This window comes from Peromyscus californicus, unplaced genomic scaffold, assembly GCF_007827085.1.
Source record: "Peromyscus californicus insignis strain IS unplaced genomic scaffold, ASM782708v3 Scaffold_23__1_contigs__length_62951481, whole genome shotgun sequence".
Classification (NCBI taxonomy): Eukaryota; Metazoa; Chordata; class Mammalia; order Rodentia; family Cricetidae; genus Peromyscus; species Peromyscus californicus.
In genome coordinates this window covers 45,529,290-45,548,596 of record NW_026294534.1, presented here as the reverse complement: position 1 = coordinate 45,548,596, position 19,307 = coordinate 45,529,290, and the positions used below count along the sequence as shown (strand labels likewise).

Here is a 19,307-nt window from a genome sequence, read left to right as displayed (position 1 = left end):
TTACAGCTAATATCCACTTCTAAGTGAGTAAATACTAAGTATGGTTTTCTGGGTCTGAGTTACCTCACTAAGGATGATTTTTTTTTCTGTTTCCATCCATTTGCCTGAAAATTTCATGACATTGTTTTTAACATCTGAGTAACATTCTATTGTGTAAATGTACCACCACATATCCTTTATCCATTCTTTGGTTGAGGGACATCTAGGTTGTTTCCAGTTTCTGGCTATTATGAACAAAGTTGTTATGAACATAGTTGAGCATGTGTCCTTGTGATAGGATGAAGCATCCTTTGGGTATACGCCCAGGAGTGGTATAGCCAGATCTTGAGATAGATTGATTCCCAATTTTCTGAGAAATTGCCATATTGATTTCCAAAGTGGCTGTACAAGTTTGCACTCCCATCATCAAAGGGGAAGTGTTTTCCTTGCTCCATATCCTCTCCAGCATGAACTGTCATTAGTAATTTTTTTTTTTATCTTAACCATTCTGACAGGTGTAAGTTGGAATCTGAGCCGTTTTGATTTGCATTTCCCTGATGGCTAAGGATGTTGAACATGCTTCTTTTTTTGAAAATAACATATTTCTTTATTGACTTTTTTGGGAATTTCACACCATACACCCCAGTCCCCCTCACTTCCCAGGCCCTCCATATCTGACCCTCACCCCTGTAGCATCTCGCCAAAAGAACCCCCCCAAATTCATTAAAAACAAAACAAAACAAAAAACCCCACCTCACTCCTCCATGTTTCCCGCCTCACTAACATCTCTTCATTTGTTCCAGTGGCACAGGGAGCTGCAGTGTGTCACTCAGTACACACTTTCGTCCAATCAGCCCCACCCACAGTTGTTCATTACAATGAGTTATTGGTCTGGTTCGAGGCCACTGGCCTATGGCACACCATCATTATCAGTGGACCATCACCTACACTCCTCTCGGACATCCTGCTGTTGTCCTGAGTCATAGAGATCTTGTGGCTATCGTTCTCCAGGACCAGTCCCGTCATGGGCTTCTGCAGGTCATAGATGGAGTAGATGTTAGGGTGAGCCAACCCAAGTCCCAGGACGTGGCCCTGGGTGGTAGTTGAACCGTTCAGTCTGGGATGCTGGGACTACCCCACATCCGGTGAGGGGTGGAGCCAGCTTTCCTACTCCCATGTGGTCAGGGCCAACTCTCCCATGCCTGTGGTGAAGGGTGGAGCCATGTCTTCCTAGTGTAGGGGCCAGCTCTCCCAGGGCCAGTGAAGGGTGGGGCCAGCTCAGCACAGATCTTAGATTTCAACATGCATGTTTCCTATGGTCTCCTGTAGTATCACGGGCCATGAACATCAACACAGACCCCAGCTGCAGTAGGACTGTGGACCCAGATGTGGCCCTCAGTAGCAGCTCAGGTCACCCAGGTCAGTATGGCCCCTGGAGGCAGCATGGCCATAGGACAACAACATGATCTCAGGTGTCTGATCAGACCATGAGCATCTGCATAGCCCTCAGTGGTAACAGGAGCCATCGACATCAACTCAAATGCTGGCTGCTGTATGGTCATGAACCCAGAAATGGCCCTCTTCAGCAGCCTTACCACAGATGACATCATGGCCCCAGATGGCAGTACAGGCCACTCAGGTCAGCATAGCCCTGGTTGTGGCACGGCCCTCAGACACCAACATGGCCACAGATTGTAGCCTAAACCCTACACATTGGTGGCAATGTGGGTCATAGATATCAGCACAGATCCCAACTGCAGTAAGTCCACTGACTAAGACATGGCTCTCTTTAGTAGCCTGGGCCCAGATATCACCATTGCCCCAGGTGTCAGGGTAGGCCACTCAGATCAGCATGGCCCTGGTGGTGGGCAAGGCCCTCAAACACCAACATAGTTGCCTTTGGTGGCAACATGGGCCATGCTCATCAGCAAAGACTCCAGCTGCAGTAGGACCACAGACCCAGACATGGCCCTAAGCTGCAGCCTGGGCCTGTACATCACCATGGCACCTTGTAACAGTGCAGGGCATTCATATTGGTATGGCCCTGGCTGCAGAATGAATCTCAGATGCCAACATGTTCTCAGGTGGTGGTCCAGACCTGGGGTATTTGCATGGCCTTCAGTGGTAACAGGAGCCATGGACAACAACACTGACCCTGTCTGCAGTAGGACCATGGACCCAGAAATGGCCCTATGCCACAGCCCAGGCTCAGATATCTCCTTGGCTCCAGGAAGCAGCACAGGACAATCAGGTCAGCATGGCCTCAGTGGCAGCATGGCTCTTGGACACCAACATGAACTCAGATGGCTGCCCAGACCCCAGGCATCCACAGGGCCTTCAGTGGTTACTGAAACCATGGACATCAACATAGACCCTGGCTGCTATATGACCACAGACCCAGACATAGCCCTGGGCAGCAGCTCAGGCCCAGGTGGCAGCACATTCAGATGTGTCATAGGATATTATTTTAAGGTGTGTTACTTTTGTTTATGTTGCATTTGTTTAACTCTGTGAAGCTGTGTTACTGTGCCTGCCTAAATTACCTGATGGTCTAATAAAGAACTAAACAGCCAATAGCAAGGCAGGAGTGGTGCTGGCAGGCAGAGAGAATAAACAGAAGGAGAAATCTGGGAGGGAAGAAGAAGTAGCCAGGGAAGGAGGAAGACTCCAGGGGCCAGCCACCCAGCTACACAGCAACCCACAGAGTGAGAGTAAGATTTACAGAAGTAAGAGAATGGAAAAAAAGCCCAGAGGCAAAAGACAGACAGGCTAATTTAAGTTAAGGAAAGCTGGCTAGAAACAAGCCAAGCTAAGGCTGGACATTCATAATTAAGAATAAGCCTCTGTGTGTGATTTATTTGGAAGCTGGGTGGTGGGGCTCCCAAAAGGGCAAAAATAAACAACAGCATAGATGGGCATGGCCCCAGCAGCAGCACTGTCCTTGGACAACAATATGGCCCAGATGCTGGCATCTTTGTGGCCTTTGGCAGGTCATGGATGTCTACACAGGCCAAGCTGTGGTAGGACCATGGACCCAGACATGGCCCTTGGCAGCAGTCTGGGCCCAGTCATCACCCTGGTCCCAGGTGGCAAGCAGGTCACCCACATCAGCCTGTTCCTCACAGCCTCTTCAGCTCTGCTTCTTTCCACAGCACTTGAAACACTCTTCTTCTCTTTCCCATTTCTCCACCGTATGTTTGTTCATCATCATGTTCACCCAGCCTAGACTGCTGTTGAACATTCCTTTAAGTGTTTCTTGGTCATTTTAGATTCCTTTGTTGAAAATGATCACTATCTCTCTTATTTTTAAATTTGGGATTGAATTTATTGTATCATGCTCATAAGACCAGTGCTCTGCCACTGAGCTAGAAGCCTTTTTATTTTTTTTTTTATTCTGAGACAGAATCTTGTTAGGTTGTCCATGTTTGTCTTGAGATCACTCTGTAGCCTAGATGGGTCTTCTGCTTATGATCCTCTTGATGGAACATTCTGAGTAGCTGGGTTTACAGGCCTACTCCTTGAAGTCTGGACAGATCACTCTATTCTTAATTCCTTCTATAACTGCCAAGTGTTTTTTTATGCAAGACTTTTATTTCCTTTTCCTTTGAGACAGGGACTCTTTATTTAGCCCTGAATGTCCTGGGCTATGTAGATCTGGCTGGTCTTGAATACACAGAGATCTACCAGCCTCCGCTTCCAGAGTGCTGGGATTAAAGGTATGTGCATCCACATCTGCCCCTAGATTATTTTTTCATGTTCATTTTCAAATATATATCAACAACTGTCAGTTTTCATTGTGACAACATTGAAAATTTTGGTGTTTGGCCAATGTTGAGTCAAATTCTCGTAGTAGATTTTGTTTGATAACATATTCTTTTTCAAGTAACAAATGACTACAATGTTGGGGTTTAAGATTTTTCTTTTACTTTACTGTTCTGGTATTTACTGCTACTAAAGATGGAAAGCTTTATAAATCAGTGCCATTCTACCCTTTCAGTCATAGAGGACACCACCTGCCTTATGTGTTACAAGGAAATATGATTGTTTTATTCACTAAATCGACTACTCATTCCCTCTTAATTCATTAATCTGTTTATTATTTAGTCATTTAGACAAATAATTAGCAGTAACTAGCTATAAATTTGTACACAAACAATGATGCTAATATAAAATGTGACCTGATAAAAGGTTTTGTATCTCTTATAATGATATAACTAAATAATGCTTTGGAATGCAAAAGAAAAAGAAAAAGCCAAGCCAACACCGAACAAATCAGGAATCCTATTATCTTTGAGGAAGATGAAAGAAAGCAGAAAGCTTATTTCCTAAATGTGCAATAATTATTGTTAAATAAGCTCAATTCTAGAGCCTTAAAAGAGCACATGTTTATTCTCTAGAATAACAATCAGGTATTTGTGCCCAGCTCAGCCAGTCTTGTGCTCTGGGTATCACCAGGCTATAATCATGATTCTCAGACGGTGATTTCATCCAAAGGCTTAGTCCCCACTACATCCACATCTAAGCTCTCTAAGCTTCCTGGTTCACCTCAGTTTTCTTGCAGCTGTCTCTCTGATGCTGTCTGTGTACTGTGAAGACCCTACCAGTCTCTGAAAACTGCAAAAAATGTCTTTGGTTGGACTGATATGGAAATACATAGATTATTCTTATTTTACCAGTGATGATCATCTGGAAGATGATACTGCATCACTTCTGTGTAGTTATTTTGTTTTTGAACTAATCAGTATCCTTATTTAAAGTAGCAGGTTTTGCTTCTATGTTACATACTGATGCTTTACAAAGACTTACCCAAGAGTGATAAACACTTTTTTGCCTCAAGTATGTAAATTAAAATTTTTTTTTTTTTTTTTTTTTTTTTTTTTTTTTTTTTTTTTTTGGTTTTTCGAGACAGGGTTTCTCTGTGTAGCTTTTGCGCCTCTCCTGGAACTCACTTGGTAGCCCAGGCTGGCCTCGAACTCACAGAGATCCGCCTGGCTCTGCCTCCCGAGTGCTGGGATTAAAGGCGTGCGCCACCACCGCCCGGCTGTAAATTAAAAATTTAAAAACTATATTTTTTATAATATTCTGCTTATGAAACAAGTTAATGTATTCAACTACAAGCTATCTTAAGCTTTCAGGAAACAATTGTTTGGGGCAGCTTATAAAAACAAATCTGCATTATACATGCAGATTTACATAGTCAACACTAGTTAATACACACTTATTTTTTTTAAATACTGCTTTTAGCACATTCCATGCATTCTAGAATGTCATGTTTTTACTTATATCCTGAGGTAGTGTTTTATCTTTTTGGCTTTTCATTGACTCATAGTCGTACAAGATACTGTATAGGCCTGGTGGTTATAAGTCAATAGTAGAGGGTTTGTTTAACATGTATGAGGGAGACATTGGGTGAGAGACCTGTCGTTGTAAGAAACAAAGTGAAGGAAAAGATACATTATTTACTACCCACCTATATCATATGTGAATCTTTCCATCTTTCCCACAATTACTGATTCCAGAATTTATTTTTGGGAAGGGGCAAAAAAACTTATGTGATTTCAATCTTTTTAAATTCTTAGAGGCTTGTTTTTTAAAAATATAACATTTGACTTATCTTTGATAATATTCTGCATTTATCTAAGAATTAATATCCTTATCATGGTCTTTATGTGTGTATAGGCTTATTTGTTACACAGTTTTGTTCAAATTTTTTGACTTTGTGACTACATATTCAGTCAGTCATTGAATTTGGAAGCCTTGTACTACTGTTGGATTGCTAGCTATAGCTCAGTTCAGATGTGTAGATGCTTGTTTTACATATTGATAGGACCTGAATTTGAGTACACATACACTTAAAATTGCTATTTATGTGCCTGATAAACACATTATCATTAGGTGATCACCTTGTTTGAGTCTTGCAATTAAATTAAATTAATTAAATTTAATTAGTTAAAGCCTCTATTACTTGATATAAATAAATGTCCCCTTAGAAGAAGGACATTTTTGGCACAGGAACAGCAGGTGAAGAGTTGCCTTATGCTACCATAAACAAGGAACTGTAGTAGTATAAAGGACAAGTGCACAGTAAACCATCCTAGCATATCCAGGGAAGGTGTGGCTCTACACAAACCATACTAGACATGGAGTCTTCAGGAATTCAGGATTTTAAAGCATTAATTGTCTGCTATATAAGATAATTATTATGCATTATTTTAATAGCGTCCCTAGCAAACAAACAGAGGAATAAAACTCATGAAAACAAATTTTATCTTTTTAAAAATGTGTGTAGGTGTTTCATCTACATGCACTTGTACATCACTTACATGCTTGGTGCTCACAGAGACGAGAAGAGGGTGTTGGATTCCCTAGAACTAGAGCTACAGCTGGTTGTGAGCCACCACGTATAAGGTGGGAACTGAACCAAATCCTTTGGAAGAGCAGCCAGTGCTCTGAAACATCTCTCCAGCCTCTCGGATTTGATCTTTTTAAGAACTAGTTCTGTCACAGTCTATTATCTCTGTATTTTGGAGACTGAGACAGGAAGATTGAGATTCCACGTTACCCTGTGATAAATAATGAGTTCCAGTCCAAAAATAATTCACACTAAGATGAGGAGGCAGTGGAAAAACCATGGGAGGCATAAACATGCAGATATCATAACTTCTCATGTATCTATAACCTGATACAATAATAAAAATGACTGATGGACAGCAAAATTACTTTGAAAGACGTAGAGACATGCTGACACAATTAAGCCATGGCATAGATACTATGCAAAAAATTGTGAAAGCAATATTTTTTGGAATTTTGCCCATGCCCTGTTGTCCTGGATATGCTCTAGGCATGATCGAGGTGTCCAAAGAGTGAATATTTCAATACACTAGCTAAATATATTAGCATTTGTATTTGTACCAGTTCCCCTTTATCCTTTCTTATCTCCAAAGAATTCCAGTTACATTTCCCAAGAATGTTTAGCTATACATTCCCATTTTCTCTTTTTGATACACAGACTTTAATCTTGACTCAATTTAATGAAACATGTTTTTCTTTGTAAACTGGACTTCTGAATTTCAATTTTCAAATATGTTCCATACTTGAAACTTTTATTTTAATATCATTTATGCTTTCTAGATCATAATCTGAAAAGTAAGCTGTCAAGAATAATAACCTTTTCATGTGACTTCCAACAACCACTGGCTTAATGTAGTTACTCCAAGGCAGGATATTTAAATGGTCAGGCAGTCAACTTACATATGAAATATATTCTGACATTATTATTTTATTCATTTTCTTATTTCCTATTTTTTTCTGCCTTTCTTGGTGACCAAAGTTCTATGTAATATGTAGAGAATATTCACATAATGATATGCCTCTGTGTTACTCAGTATCCTTAGAAAGACAGAGACGGTGGTAGAGGCCCAGAGTCAAGAGATAGTATTTCAAATGAAATTGGACTTTCTTCTGGAATTCAATATCTTTGCAGTGTGTCATAATATGATTCTATTTTAAAGAAATAACTTGGCACCATGGTAACAGTATGAACAAATGTACAGAAATAAAATAATTATACTGTATGAAGGAGGCATAAACATCCAAGGAAGGAAAGTAAATTCATCCACATGGAATAGTTGTTGAAACCACAAAATAGGGCTAATGAAATCAGATTTCTTCATACTGAGATACTTTGTAACAAGAGTTAATAGAAACCGTACAGAGCCAGAGTCAAAAGGAAATGCAGTCACTTGACTGGTTCTGTAGAACTCAGACAACCTTGTTTCTAGGCGGATATTCTAGAACTTAAGTGAGAGACAATTGAAGGACAGAATTTACACTTGTCTTTGTTATGTGAGGTCTCAAATAAACATGTTAGTCCATGTAGGTGGCTGTTATAAACAATCTTGAATAAGGCTGCAACTACTAAGATCATGGGATCCAATAACTCATCCTTTGGTAAGCCATTCAACACTGAAGTTCTATGGAAAGAAGCAACTATATTTATGCATATTTGAACACACATGTACACCCACACATATATATGATAAGGAATCATGTTCTACATGCATGTATATAGAACATTAAAAAGACAAATGTGATTTTTGGATAATAATTTTATTTGGACAATGCTGCCAAATTATTTTTTCTTATGATGTTGTTAGTCATAATTTGAAACATAGTAGATAGGGCTACATGTTAGAACAAGAAGGCCAGATAGCAATTAGGGTAAAGAGATTAATAAAGATGATGAGACTATAGAGAAGGAAGGAGAACTTATCAAATATGATGTATGGCTATTTACTTAGAAGTGTCTATACTACTATGTGACTTTATACAAAATCATCAAAATATTATATTCTCTCAGGTGCTTTTGTCTCTGCAGCCACTTTAAAAAATAATGTAACAGGTGAAAAGAGAGTCTGACAAGGATTTTTGTTGTCAACTTCTCCTGTTACTTGGTTATGAGAGACTTACTATTAACTTAAGTTCATCCACAGACATACTAAATTAATAAATGATTCTTCAATCATGAATAAAATTTACACTGCATAGCAATTACCAAAAATGTGGTGGAAAAGCATGAAAAGCAGCACAGCACTTCAGGATTTGACTCCAAAGCTAGAAGTGCTGTCTTGAATGCTTTCTCCCCTGGATTTTGTTTTTTCCTGTGAGCTCCATGCATCCTATGAAGTGAGTCTCCCATAAGTGTTGATTATCCACTAAGTAATTGAGGCAGTTCTTTCACTCTAACCATGAGACCAATTTTCAACCTGAAACAGCTTTCTGCTGCCTCTCTTCAAAGGCGAAACAAAGACTCATAATAATATTTGATTTGCTATTAATCAAGTATTAAATGGAGTCTTATAGGTTATATAATTCAAATTACCATTACTGAAATTTAATTACCCAATCCACACACAGGCATCATTGATTTTCAGTTTAGGTACTATCTTAGTGACTGTTCTATTGCTGACCCCACTCCCAGCACCAACTTCTGTCTTAGTCCTTGTTTTATTGTTGTGAAGAGACAACATGATCAAAGCATTTGATTGAGTGCTTGACTACAATTTGAGCTGTTCAGTCCATTCTCAGCATTGTCGCAAGCATGGCGCTGGAGCAGTACCTGAGAGCTACATCCTGATCTATAGGCAGAGAAAGAAAAGGAGAGAGAGAGAAAGGAGAGAGAGAGAGAGAGAGAGAGAGAGAGAGAGAGAGAGAGAGAGAGAGAGAGAGAGAGAGGAGAGAGAGAGAGAGAGAGAATGAGAGAGCCCGCCCCCAGTGATACTTTCTCTAACAAGGCCAGAACTTCTAATCCTTCTAACGCTATCAAAGAGTTCCATGCCCTGGTGACTTAAGCATTCAAAAATATGAGACTATGGGAGACAAATATTATTCAAATCACAAGTTCCTTTGACAATTAAGTTCAGAAAACCAGAAAGTTACAAGACAATGCAGGCAATAAATCTCAGATTACTAATGATATAGGAGGGTTTGAAATGACTGCCCATTCATGATTTCATCCTAGGTAGTGTTGTATAGGGCTTCCTTGTCCTAATTTTGTCTTTCTTCTATTTAAATCACCCTTTAAGTAACTAGACTGTGATTTTCGCCCAATAGTATTGTTAGCATGTTGCAGGAGGAAAGACATTGGTCTGGATCGAGTTGAGGATTTTGGTCAAAGTGAATTTGTAACACTCTTAGCTGGGCAATTGTGATAACATATACAATGACAGGAACTTGAAGCATAAGAAAAAAAGTTGTGTCCTTTGTAGATTTAAAGGGAAATTTTCAGTTAAGAATAAACGTTGTTATTTTTTTAATATATGAGCTAGATACTCAAATGTGCTATTACTGTACAGTCATGCTCTTAAACTGATGGTAAATATGGTTTAAGATTAATTATGAAGGTGAAAAATTTGTATGTTTTGTGGGTTGTTAATAAGCTTAGCATGCACAGTGAGGATGTTGGTAAGACACTTGGCCATCCAATTCCTTGTGAAGACTGTTTAGGATGTTGCTGTAAGACTAAGGCAGAAAAGTCAGTAATAGTTTTACAAAATTGCAACCAGGATTGACTTTGGAAATAAAAACAAATCACAGCCAAACACCTGGTTATATTTACTGCATATTGAAATTCTGAGACTAATAACCTTCTCCTATTCTTGTTGTAAACTTTCTGTATCATCACGTAGGACTAATAAGTCCTACATAAAACATGTATATAGAGAAGGGGTCCTTAAGTTTTTCATGAAAAGAATATTTCATAGGTAACAGTAAAGTAGTTATTTTAAAAGGAACAAGTTAAACTACATAGGATTATGATAAAATAAAAATTGAAAAGAAATGATTTCTAAGCCTTGATATAGGTAGGTGTTGAATATTTGGCAACATGTATTTTATATTTACTATGGTGGTATGTTTTTCCTTTGGTGCAATTTAATACTTTCATAGTAGATTTTCACTGTAACTATCCTAGGAATCTTTAACTTCATTACTTAATAAATTTGTTTCTTTAGTCATCTGATAAAGTGTGGGGATACACTCAATAGGTTAAAAAAAGACCAAAGAAGCATAGGAATCATACACAAAACAATACAATGCTACAGATTTATAAAGCATATTTTTGTCTTAAATGCTAGGTCTAAATATATGCTCTAGATGACTAAGTTGTTTAGGTCTATAGCATGTATGTATTTTCCCAGTTAGGCAGCACTGTGTATGCATATAATATAGTTTTATTCCTGTTTTATTTAAGAACAAAGAAACAAGTTAAGGTTGCTAGTAACTCCGTGTTAGTAGCATATTTCTCAATTTCATATTTGTATTATTGAGGTTTTTGATATTTTGGTATTTAATACATATATGTATTTGTGTGTGTGTGTGTGCATGCCTGCATGCTCATGTCTCTCTGTGTCTAACTTTATTTATGAGATAAATATCTCTGAATGCTTATTATAGATATTAGCCCATACTTCTAAAAATCACAGGTACGTTCATATAAACATTGTTGTCCCAAACATCAACACTATTTTTGCCAAAACTTCTACTGCCTTCTTGGGGTTCATTGACTTTCTTTTAATTTCTGCACATTTTTTTTCTCTTATGTATTCTCCCATCTCCAACTGTTCCATTACTAGGTAGCATTCCTTTCCACTTAATATGTTTAGAGGGCTTAAAGAAAAACAATAGAACTGGATATAGAAACCTTTCAATAACATTTTTATTACCCTAATTTATTGCAGTCTGCAAGTGTAATTATTATCTTTTTTTCCTATATATGTGTATCATTGAACTTACCCAATACCATGACTAACAATAAATTATTAGTGGTATTTTCATACTTTAATGTTTCATGGGATTAGATAGAGGTTACAGAAGTATGAACATTAAATAGAATTTCATATAAATTAAATGTAATTAAGCAATATATGTGATAAAATTAAAACAGGTATGAAAAACTTTTACACATTTCTCCTGATTAATATGATGAAGAGTCATTTGAAATACAAAGGAAGAATTATTGATATTTTCCTAAGCCATTATGTAAAATCATAATTCCCTATCAAAACAAGGTACTTCTTATCTTTTTATTGACATGATTTGATTTATTTGCAGTGGAGACTATATACACGTACACATACACATAAGCACATAAACAATATTATGATGGCTCTCTGTGGCCATTATGTAGGTACTTAACTGTCAATTCATGGTTAGTTCCTGGGCTTTTGCTCACCGGAGTCCAATTCTGCCTAACCAATAATTATGCTACCAGTGTGCTACCAATACTCTGTAACCAATACACCAGTGTACTACTAACACACTGTAACGAGCCATTCCATGAGCTAAACACTCCTACATTTTAACCCATTCTCTTGTTCTTTCTGCTCCACCTGGGCTGTCCGCACCCAAACCATTTTCAGCCCTCCTTTTTGTTCTTACGTTTAGTTCTCCCTCTGATGGATTGACTCCTCCTGAAGCCTGGCCATTAAATACGACCACCATCTACAACGCACTCAAAAGAGAAGAGACAGACAAGCAGAGACACCTTCTCTACATCCTTCCCTTTCACTCCTTATTTCATAATGACAGTGCTGGAGACTCTGGGGCATGCGAAAATTACTTTCTTGCCACTGTGGCTGGAATTAACAATGTTTTTGTCTGCATGGCCACAGACTGGGATGTCCCGATACCAGAGCCTCCCTGAAGTGGTGATACCCTTGAGAGCACCTAGCACTTATAAAAGTATGGAAGCTCTAGGCTGGATCTCCTATAGCCTGCACTTTGGGGGCCAGAGACACATTGTCCACATGAAGGCTAAGAAGCATTTGGTGTCCAGAGCTCTCACTGTGTTCACCTACACTGACCAGGGTGCTCTTATTGAGGACCAGCCTTTTGTCCAGAATGACTGCTATTACCATGGTTATGTGGAAGGGGACCCTAAATCCATGGTTACTCTTAGTACTTGTCTAGGAAGCCTTCAAGGAATACTGCAGACAAATGGAGTCACCTATGAAATCAAGCCCAAAGTGCGCTCTGCCACATTTGAACATCTGGTGTATAAGATGGAAGACACACAGTATGCACATGGAGGTTGTGGACTAACTGAAGAAGAAATAGTAGAGCAATTGAAGTCTCAAGATAATGCTAATTCCACTCTGATGCGAAGTTCTCATACAGGATGGTGGCTCCACCGACAGTTTCTTGAACTAGCAATTGTGGTAGATTATGGAAGATTCATTTTTAGGAAAAGGAATGTGTCCATTGTGGAAATGGATGTATTCATGGGCGTCAATTTAGTAGATGATATTTATAGCTCAATTAGTCTTGATGTGGTTCTAACTGGAGTTGAAGTTTGGAGTGCAGGAAACCCCTACTCAGTAACTACCACACGTCATATGATGGAACAGTTTTGCAAATGGAAGAAATCCAGCTTCAATAGCCGTGTAGCTCATGACTCTGCACATATTATTGTGAAGCAGGATTTTTGTTTTAAGCATCTTACTGAGTCATACTTTTCTGAAGTATGTAATATTAATTTGAATTGTGGTTTAGAGTGCATTATGGATGATGGATTGGCTTCATTTAGAACATATGTGACACATGAGATTGGTCACACATTGGGAATGATGAATGATGATGGTAACAACTGCGCATGTGAGAGAAAAGTATGTGTAATGAACAAAAGGCTAATACCCTCAGATGCATTCAGCAACTGTAGTTATGCACAATATTTAGAGACTATTTCTAGAAAGAGTTGTTTGACCGATGTCCCAAACCCACAGGCTATTTTTATAAAGAAACGCTGTGGGAATGGTGTGATTGAAGACGAAGAGGAATGCGATTGTGGTTCCTTAAAACTGTGTGCCCAAGATGGATGTTGCTCAGAAAACTGCACTCTGGTATCTGGGGCAGAATGTGCTTCTGGGCTGTGTTGCCATAACTGCCAGTTTATGCCATCAGGCACAGTGTGTAGAGAACGTGTCAATCAATGTGATCTGCCAGAGTGGTGCAATGGAAGCTCTGCTGCATGCCCAGAAGATGTGTATGTGGAGGACGGGATCCACTGTCTGGGCAGGAATATCTGTTTTCAAAAGAAATGTAATAACCGTGATGATCAGTGCAGAAAACTTTTTGGCAAGGGAGCCAAGAATGCAAATAAGAATTGCTACCTAGCAGTGAACACCAAAGGTGATCGCTTTGGTAATTGTGGTAGGAAAGATAATAAGTATGTAAGATGTAGTTATAAAGATGCTCTGTGTGGGAGAGTACAATGTGAGAATATAGGAGAAGTTCCCCATTTAAGCAATCATTTTACTGTGCATTCAACTCAAGTTGATGGAAACAGCTGCTGGAGTACTGATTACCATTTTGGGATGAATGTACCTGATACTGGTGAGGTGAACGATGGTACAGAATGTGGTCCAGACTTTCTGTGCTTGGAAAGGAAGTGTGTCTTTATGCCACCATGGGAAGAATCTTGTATGCCTATGTTCTGCAATAAAAGAGGCATCTGCAACAATAAACATCACTGCCATTGTAATGAATATTGGGCTCCACCCAACTGTCTGAAAAAGGGCTATGGAGGTAGTATTGACAGTGGCCCACCTCCTGTAAGAAGATCACACAAAATGATTTACATCATAATTCTTATTTGGCTTTTGACTTTTATTGTATGTTCCTTCTTGTTACTTTGTTTTTTGTGTTTAGAGAATAAAAGATATGAGGAAAGAAGGAGATATATTGCATCTTTACCTAGGAAAAGAAAACATAAAGGTAAAAAGTCATCCAAGAAGGAAGAGGAAAATCTTGGAACAGAACTTGAGGAACAAAAGCAAAATGTTGAGAAGCTATCTGAGGAAGAAGAGGAAAGCTGAAATATGAGAAAGAGAATAAAATTCAAATGCTCTACAACAGAGACCTGAATGTCATAAAAGCATACCCCTCCAATAAACAGCAACATATGTTTACATCATGTTAGAAACAATTGCAAAAATGCAGAATTAAAAAAATACACTAAGTCCTAATGAAATTTCTCATTCTTTTCTGGAGTTCTAGTAGCGGAACATGACATATATCAAAAATTGTTGAGAAAAAATCCCAGAACTCTATTGTATTTCAAGATCATAAAGGTTATAACCATCAATAAAGGTACTTCTTAGCATATTCCCATTTCTCGTTAATTTAAAATTTTTAACTGCTTTGCTTTTTGCTGAATTAGTCTTCTGTTTGTGTTTACTGATCAAAGCAGAGTTAATTGATGGTGTGTCTGAGTTTGTGTTAGTTTCTTGTAGCTCAATTAGAAATCTCTTTTCCTTTCTCACGTGAAAAACACAATTGTACTTGCTTTTTTTCTCTAATTCTTCCTATTATCTTTATTTTGTTTTATTTTATATTTATTTTTGCCAATAGGAGTGCTACAGGAAGACTGGTAATCTAAAGGACCCATTGGAGAGAAATTGATGTCAGTGTTGCCTTGGCAAAAGCTGTAATTTTAAGTTTGTACATTATTGCTAAAGCTGTTAACAACTCCAGACAGGGGCTGGAGAGATGGCTCAGAGGTTAAGAGCAGAGGTCCTGAGTTCAATTCCCAGCAACCACATGGTGGCTAATTACCATCTGTAATGAGATCTGGCGCCCTCTTCTGGCATACATGCAGGCAGAATACTGTATACTTAATAAATAATTTTTTTTTAAAAAGGTGTGTGACAAACAACAGCAACAACAACAAAAACTCCAGACAAATGAAATTCATCAAATTTTCTTTGAACAAGAAAGGGATCATGAGTTAGTCACCCATTAAATCTTAATAGAGGTTCAAAGATCCACCCAGCAATGTGGGCAAGCAACAGAGATAAAAAGAGAAGCAATGTATGGAAATAGATTGGGTCCATCCAACCAGAAGGGTGCCTTATTTGACATAATGGGATAAGTAATTTGTGTTCTCCAGACAGGTTTTGAAGAGTTAGGAATTTTAGTTACTTGAATATTGGTTGCTCTGACTGGAGTTGCATCCCTCAGGCCAATGAATATGAAGTAAGGTTTGACTCTTTTCTTTGATGATTATTATATTAAATAATTTTAGTATAAGTGGCCTTATAAAAACTACAATATAAAATACAGTCTACCCTTTTTATCACTGAAATGCTTAATACTGAAATTAAAATTACTAAATAAAACATAAATTACAAAATTTTTGTTTAATGAACTTTATCATTATTACCTATGTCAGTTGAATATATCACAGACATTTTATTTTCTCTTAACTTCCAAATTTCAAAATCAAGTTAAATAAAGAAATATTACTTACCTTACATTTTATTTCTGTGCATGATTATTTATATAATTATTATAATCTTGGTTTCAGTACAGTAAGTAACCTTAAAAGATGGATGGAAGTTAAAAAGAGGTGCCTAAAGTTTAGTTTATACATGGTTTGCAGTGGTTGGAAATGATAAGCTTTAGACATTTGAGTAGCTAGGGAGAGGTAGGACCAAAACTACTGGAAAAGAAAAGAAGTTTTACCCTCTACATACTATGCGTCAGGGTCTTGTTAATATTAAAAGCATTTGCTGGGCTTCGCAAACACCTCTTTTCTTTTACTTGAGCATGAAGCTTATATTTACAAAAATAGAGAAGGATCCTACTCAGGAGTATCTGAAAGCTTCCTGGTGAATCATAGTTATTAGATAAAGAACAGTACAAATCTAAGAGGAAAAAAAATCTTGAAACCAATTGTCACCTTTTACAAGTAACTCAGTGTGTGAAAACATGTCTTTAGAATCAGTTTTATCTACTTTAAGCCCTAGGTGGCTTGAAAAGCAAAACTATTTTAAAGCCACAGAGGCCATTCAGGAAAATTGCTGCCTGGTTTTGCTTTATCCACATGCCCAGAACACTCAGTTCTCACTTCAAAATGTAATTGTATTTTATTCCAAAGCTTGATATCATCTTATTAAAAACAAAACTTTTAAGGAGATGATGAATATAGAAATTATTTTCAACATCGTGTCTATTAAAAAAAGAGATGCAGATTGTAATTGCAATGGCAAGTAAGTCTGAATAGTGTTTGCTGGGTCACTGAAGAGTGGACACCCATGGAGAGATAGGAACTGAAATGGATGGCTTTTACTGACATAATATAGTAGACCATTCCAGCTTTCTTCCGAGTCCTTGAATAACACTGGTACTTTTTAACATCTGTTTATGTTTCTGGAAATCATTTCCCTTTATATATTGAAGAGCTAGGCTTATATCTTCTTTCCAAAATCATATATTTATATGCAAAAACAAATACACATGTATATACACATATATAGACAAATTTCTGTAAGAATGAATAGATGTGAGAGTTTAAAATTTTTAAAAGCTATAAAGGGAAATAATCAATGTTTATTTAATAGAAAGCACAAAATACTTCATTTGTATTTTCAGTGGGTCATTTGGGTGAATTCACAGATCTGTCAACTAGAAAATCAGTTAAAATAAATATTTTCTTAAGGTCACTTGTATAAAGGTTTTCCAATAAAAAAAGCACCAGACTCATTTGGACATAACAAAACAGATCAAAAGCAAGACATATAAAAAAGAATATGATAGACAATAAAAAATTGAGGTTGGTGACACGTGATTACAATCCTAGGACTATAGTCGGACGGTAGTACCATGTATTCAAGTCAGCCAGGAGTATACAGTAACAGACTAGTCTGTGCTCTTCAGACTATGTCTCAACTAAACAAAAAAAATAAAATAAAAAGAAAACCAACCCAACGAATGATGTTCATATAGTCAGCATCCTAAGTGAATAACACAGAAAACTCTGTCCTACATTGGGGTACATTCTTTCGATGCCTTTGATAATAGTTCAGATTTTTAAATTTCTTCAATTTTTATTTCATTTTATTTTCTCTAACATTTCCACACATCATCAAGAAAGATTTCACAGGTTATAAATACACATATCAAAATATCCTCTCCTCTCCTCTCCTCTCCTCTCCTCTCATTTCAGAAAAAATGTTTAATTCATTAAGAAATTATTATTTTCTTTTAAAATTCTCAGTTTTAAAGAATAACTGAAAGTTCTTGAACAATGATAAAAAGCCCTAAAATTCTTTTCATGCTAAGAAATTCAACTTCTTGATTATACATGCTAGTAGCAGCTATTTATATTTGAACTGGTAGAAATTTATGCAGATTTTCCTCTGACTTAAAACAATCTATTGTCTGAACATTTTAAGATATGTTAAAGTGTTTCCTTATGACATTATAGTATAACTCAAATTTCATCAAAGTGATCTTATTTTAAGCTATACTTTTGTACTTTAAGCTTCTTTATGTCTATTTTGTTAAGACAAAAAAGTGGGATTTATTTGTTTTTGCAGAAAATAACTTTTAACATTAGTAAACGTAAGTCTAACTTAAAGTTGGCCTGTACATATTTTATTATTAAAATTACTAACTTACTTAGTATTAACATTAATTATATATTAATATACTTTAAAGATAGGTTTTGTAGTTTTTTTTTTAAATAAAAAGTAAAGGTTTCTTCATTTTAAAAAAAAACACTGCAATTACAGTTAAAAAGAGAGGCCATGAATCTGAAGCAGAGTGGGAAGAGGTATATGGAAATGTTTGGAAAGAGAAAAGGGAAGGAGGAAATGTTCTAATTAAATTATAATCTCGACAAAAAGGACTTAAAATATATACTGCCATGGTAATCATATTTTGAAAGGTGTATTACAGCAGTCCCTCCTTTTATGGGATTTTACGTCAGTTACTCATGTTCAATCGTGGCCAAAAATAATTATAAAAATTTCAGAAACTCACAAACTGTAAATTGCTGTGATGAGTATTGTGATGATCTGCATTCCACTCTGAACCACCCATCTGTTCAGTGTATCCACAGTGTACATACTACTCATTTGTCCAGTGTATTCACAGCGTACATAATACCTATTTGTCTAGTGTACACACGGTGTACACACTGCCATTTGTCCAGTGAAATCACAGTATATATACTACTAACAGTATGACAGCTGATAGAGAAGGGAGGAAGGACCAGAGTCAGAGATAATACGCAAAAGAGAGAGATTATATTATCTTAATTAATATATTGCTATAGCTGTCCTTTTTATTATTATTCTTACTAATTTTTCATCGTATATAACACGCATCTGATATCATAGGTATACACATGCATAGATGAAACATAATGTGTATAAGGTTCAGTGCTCTACAGTTTCAAATATCCCTGTGGAATCTTAGAACAGATTTCCCAAGGGTAACTTGGGAAGACTGTATTATGAATGTTTTGTTCACATTAATAAATTGAAAACAATTCATCTTATTGCTATACTAAAATTAATAAAACCTGGAAGATATAAAAATGTAAGTGTCATTTAATAGGATTCATGGAGGAATGACTATTATCTTAAAAGTGAATTTTTACTTATACAGATATACTTTTAAATATTGCACATGTTCTTCATGGAAGTTCATAAAAGTTTTATGTTGCAATATGTAGCAATGCATGAGTAAAGACTATAATTTTCTACATCTTACAAAATTAATTGGTAACTCTGATGCCATAATTTTTATGTGACTTTAGCCATAAGATGAAAAATAATTTAGATTTAAACCAAAAATTCTAGAAAATACATTTCTCTTTCCATTTCATTGCTCTCACCTTGATATTTGGAAGAAAATCAAGAAATCATTTTTTTTTGTTTGAATTACATTCGTCTTTCTTTTTGTTTTTCTCTGAGTCTGTGAAGCCCTGGAGAAAGCACAAAGAATAGAAATCAGGCAAGAAAGCAAAAAAAAAAAAAAAAAAA

The 19,307-nt window shown here is 36.8% G+C and overlaps 1 protein-coding gene across 1 annotated transcript; it reads left to right on the top strand.

The window, feature by feature from the left end:
- Positions 1-1,319: 1,319 nt before the first annotated feature.
- Positions 1,320-14,351, top strand: LOC128119486 (disintegrin and metalloproteinase domain-containing protein 25-like). Its single transcript, XM_052752863.1, has 4 exons — positions 1,320-1,398; positions 1,490-1,618; positions 12,067-13,677; positions 14,185-14,351. Exons 1-4 carry the CDS (start codon positions 1,320-1,322, stop codon positions 14,349-14,351), a joined length of 1,986 nt encoding a protein of 661 aa, XP_052608823.1.
- Positions 14,352-19,307: the final 4,956 nt, after the last annotated feature.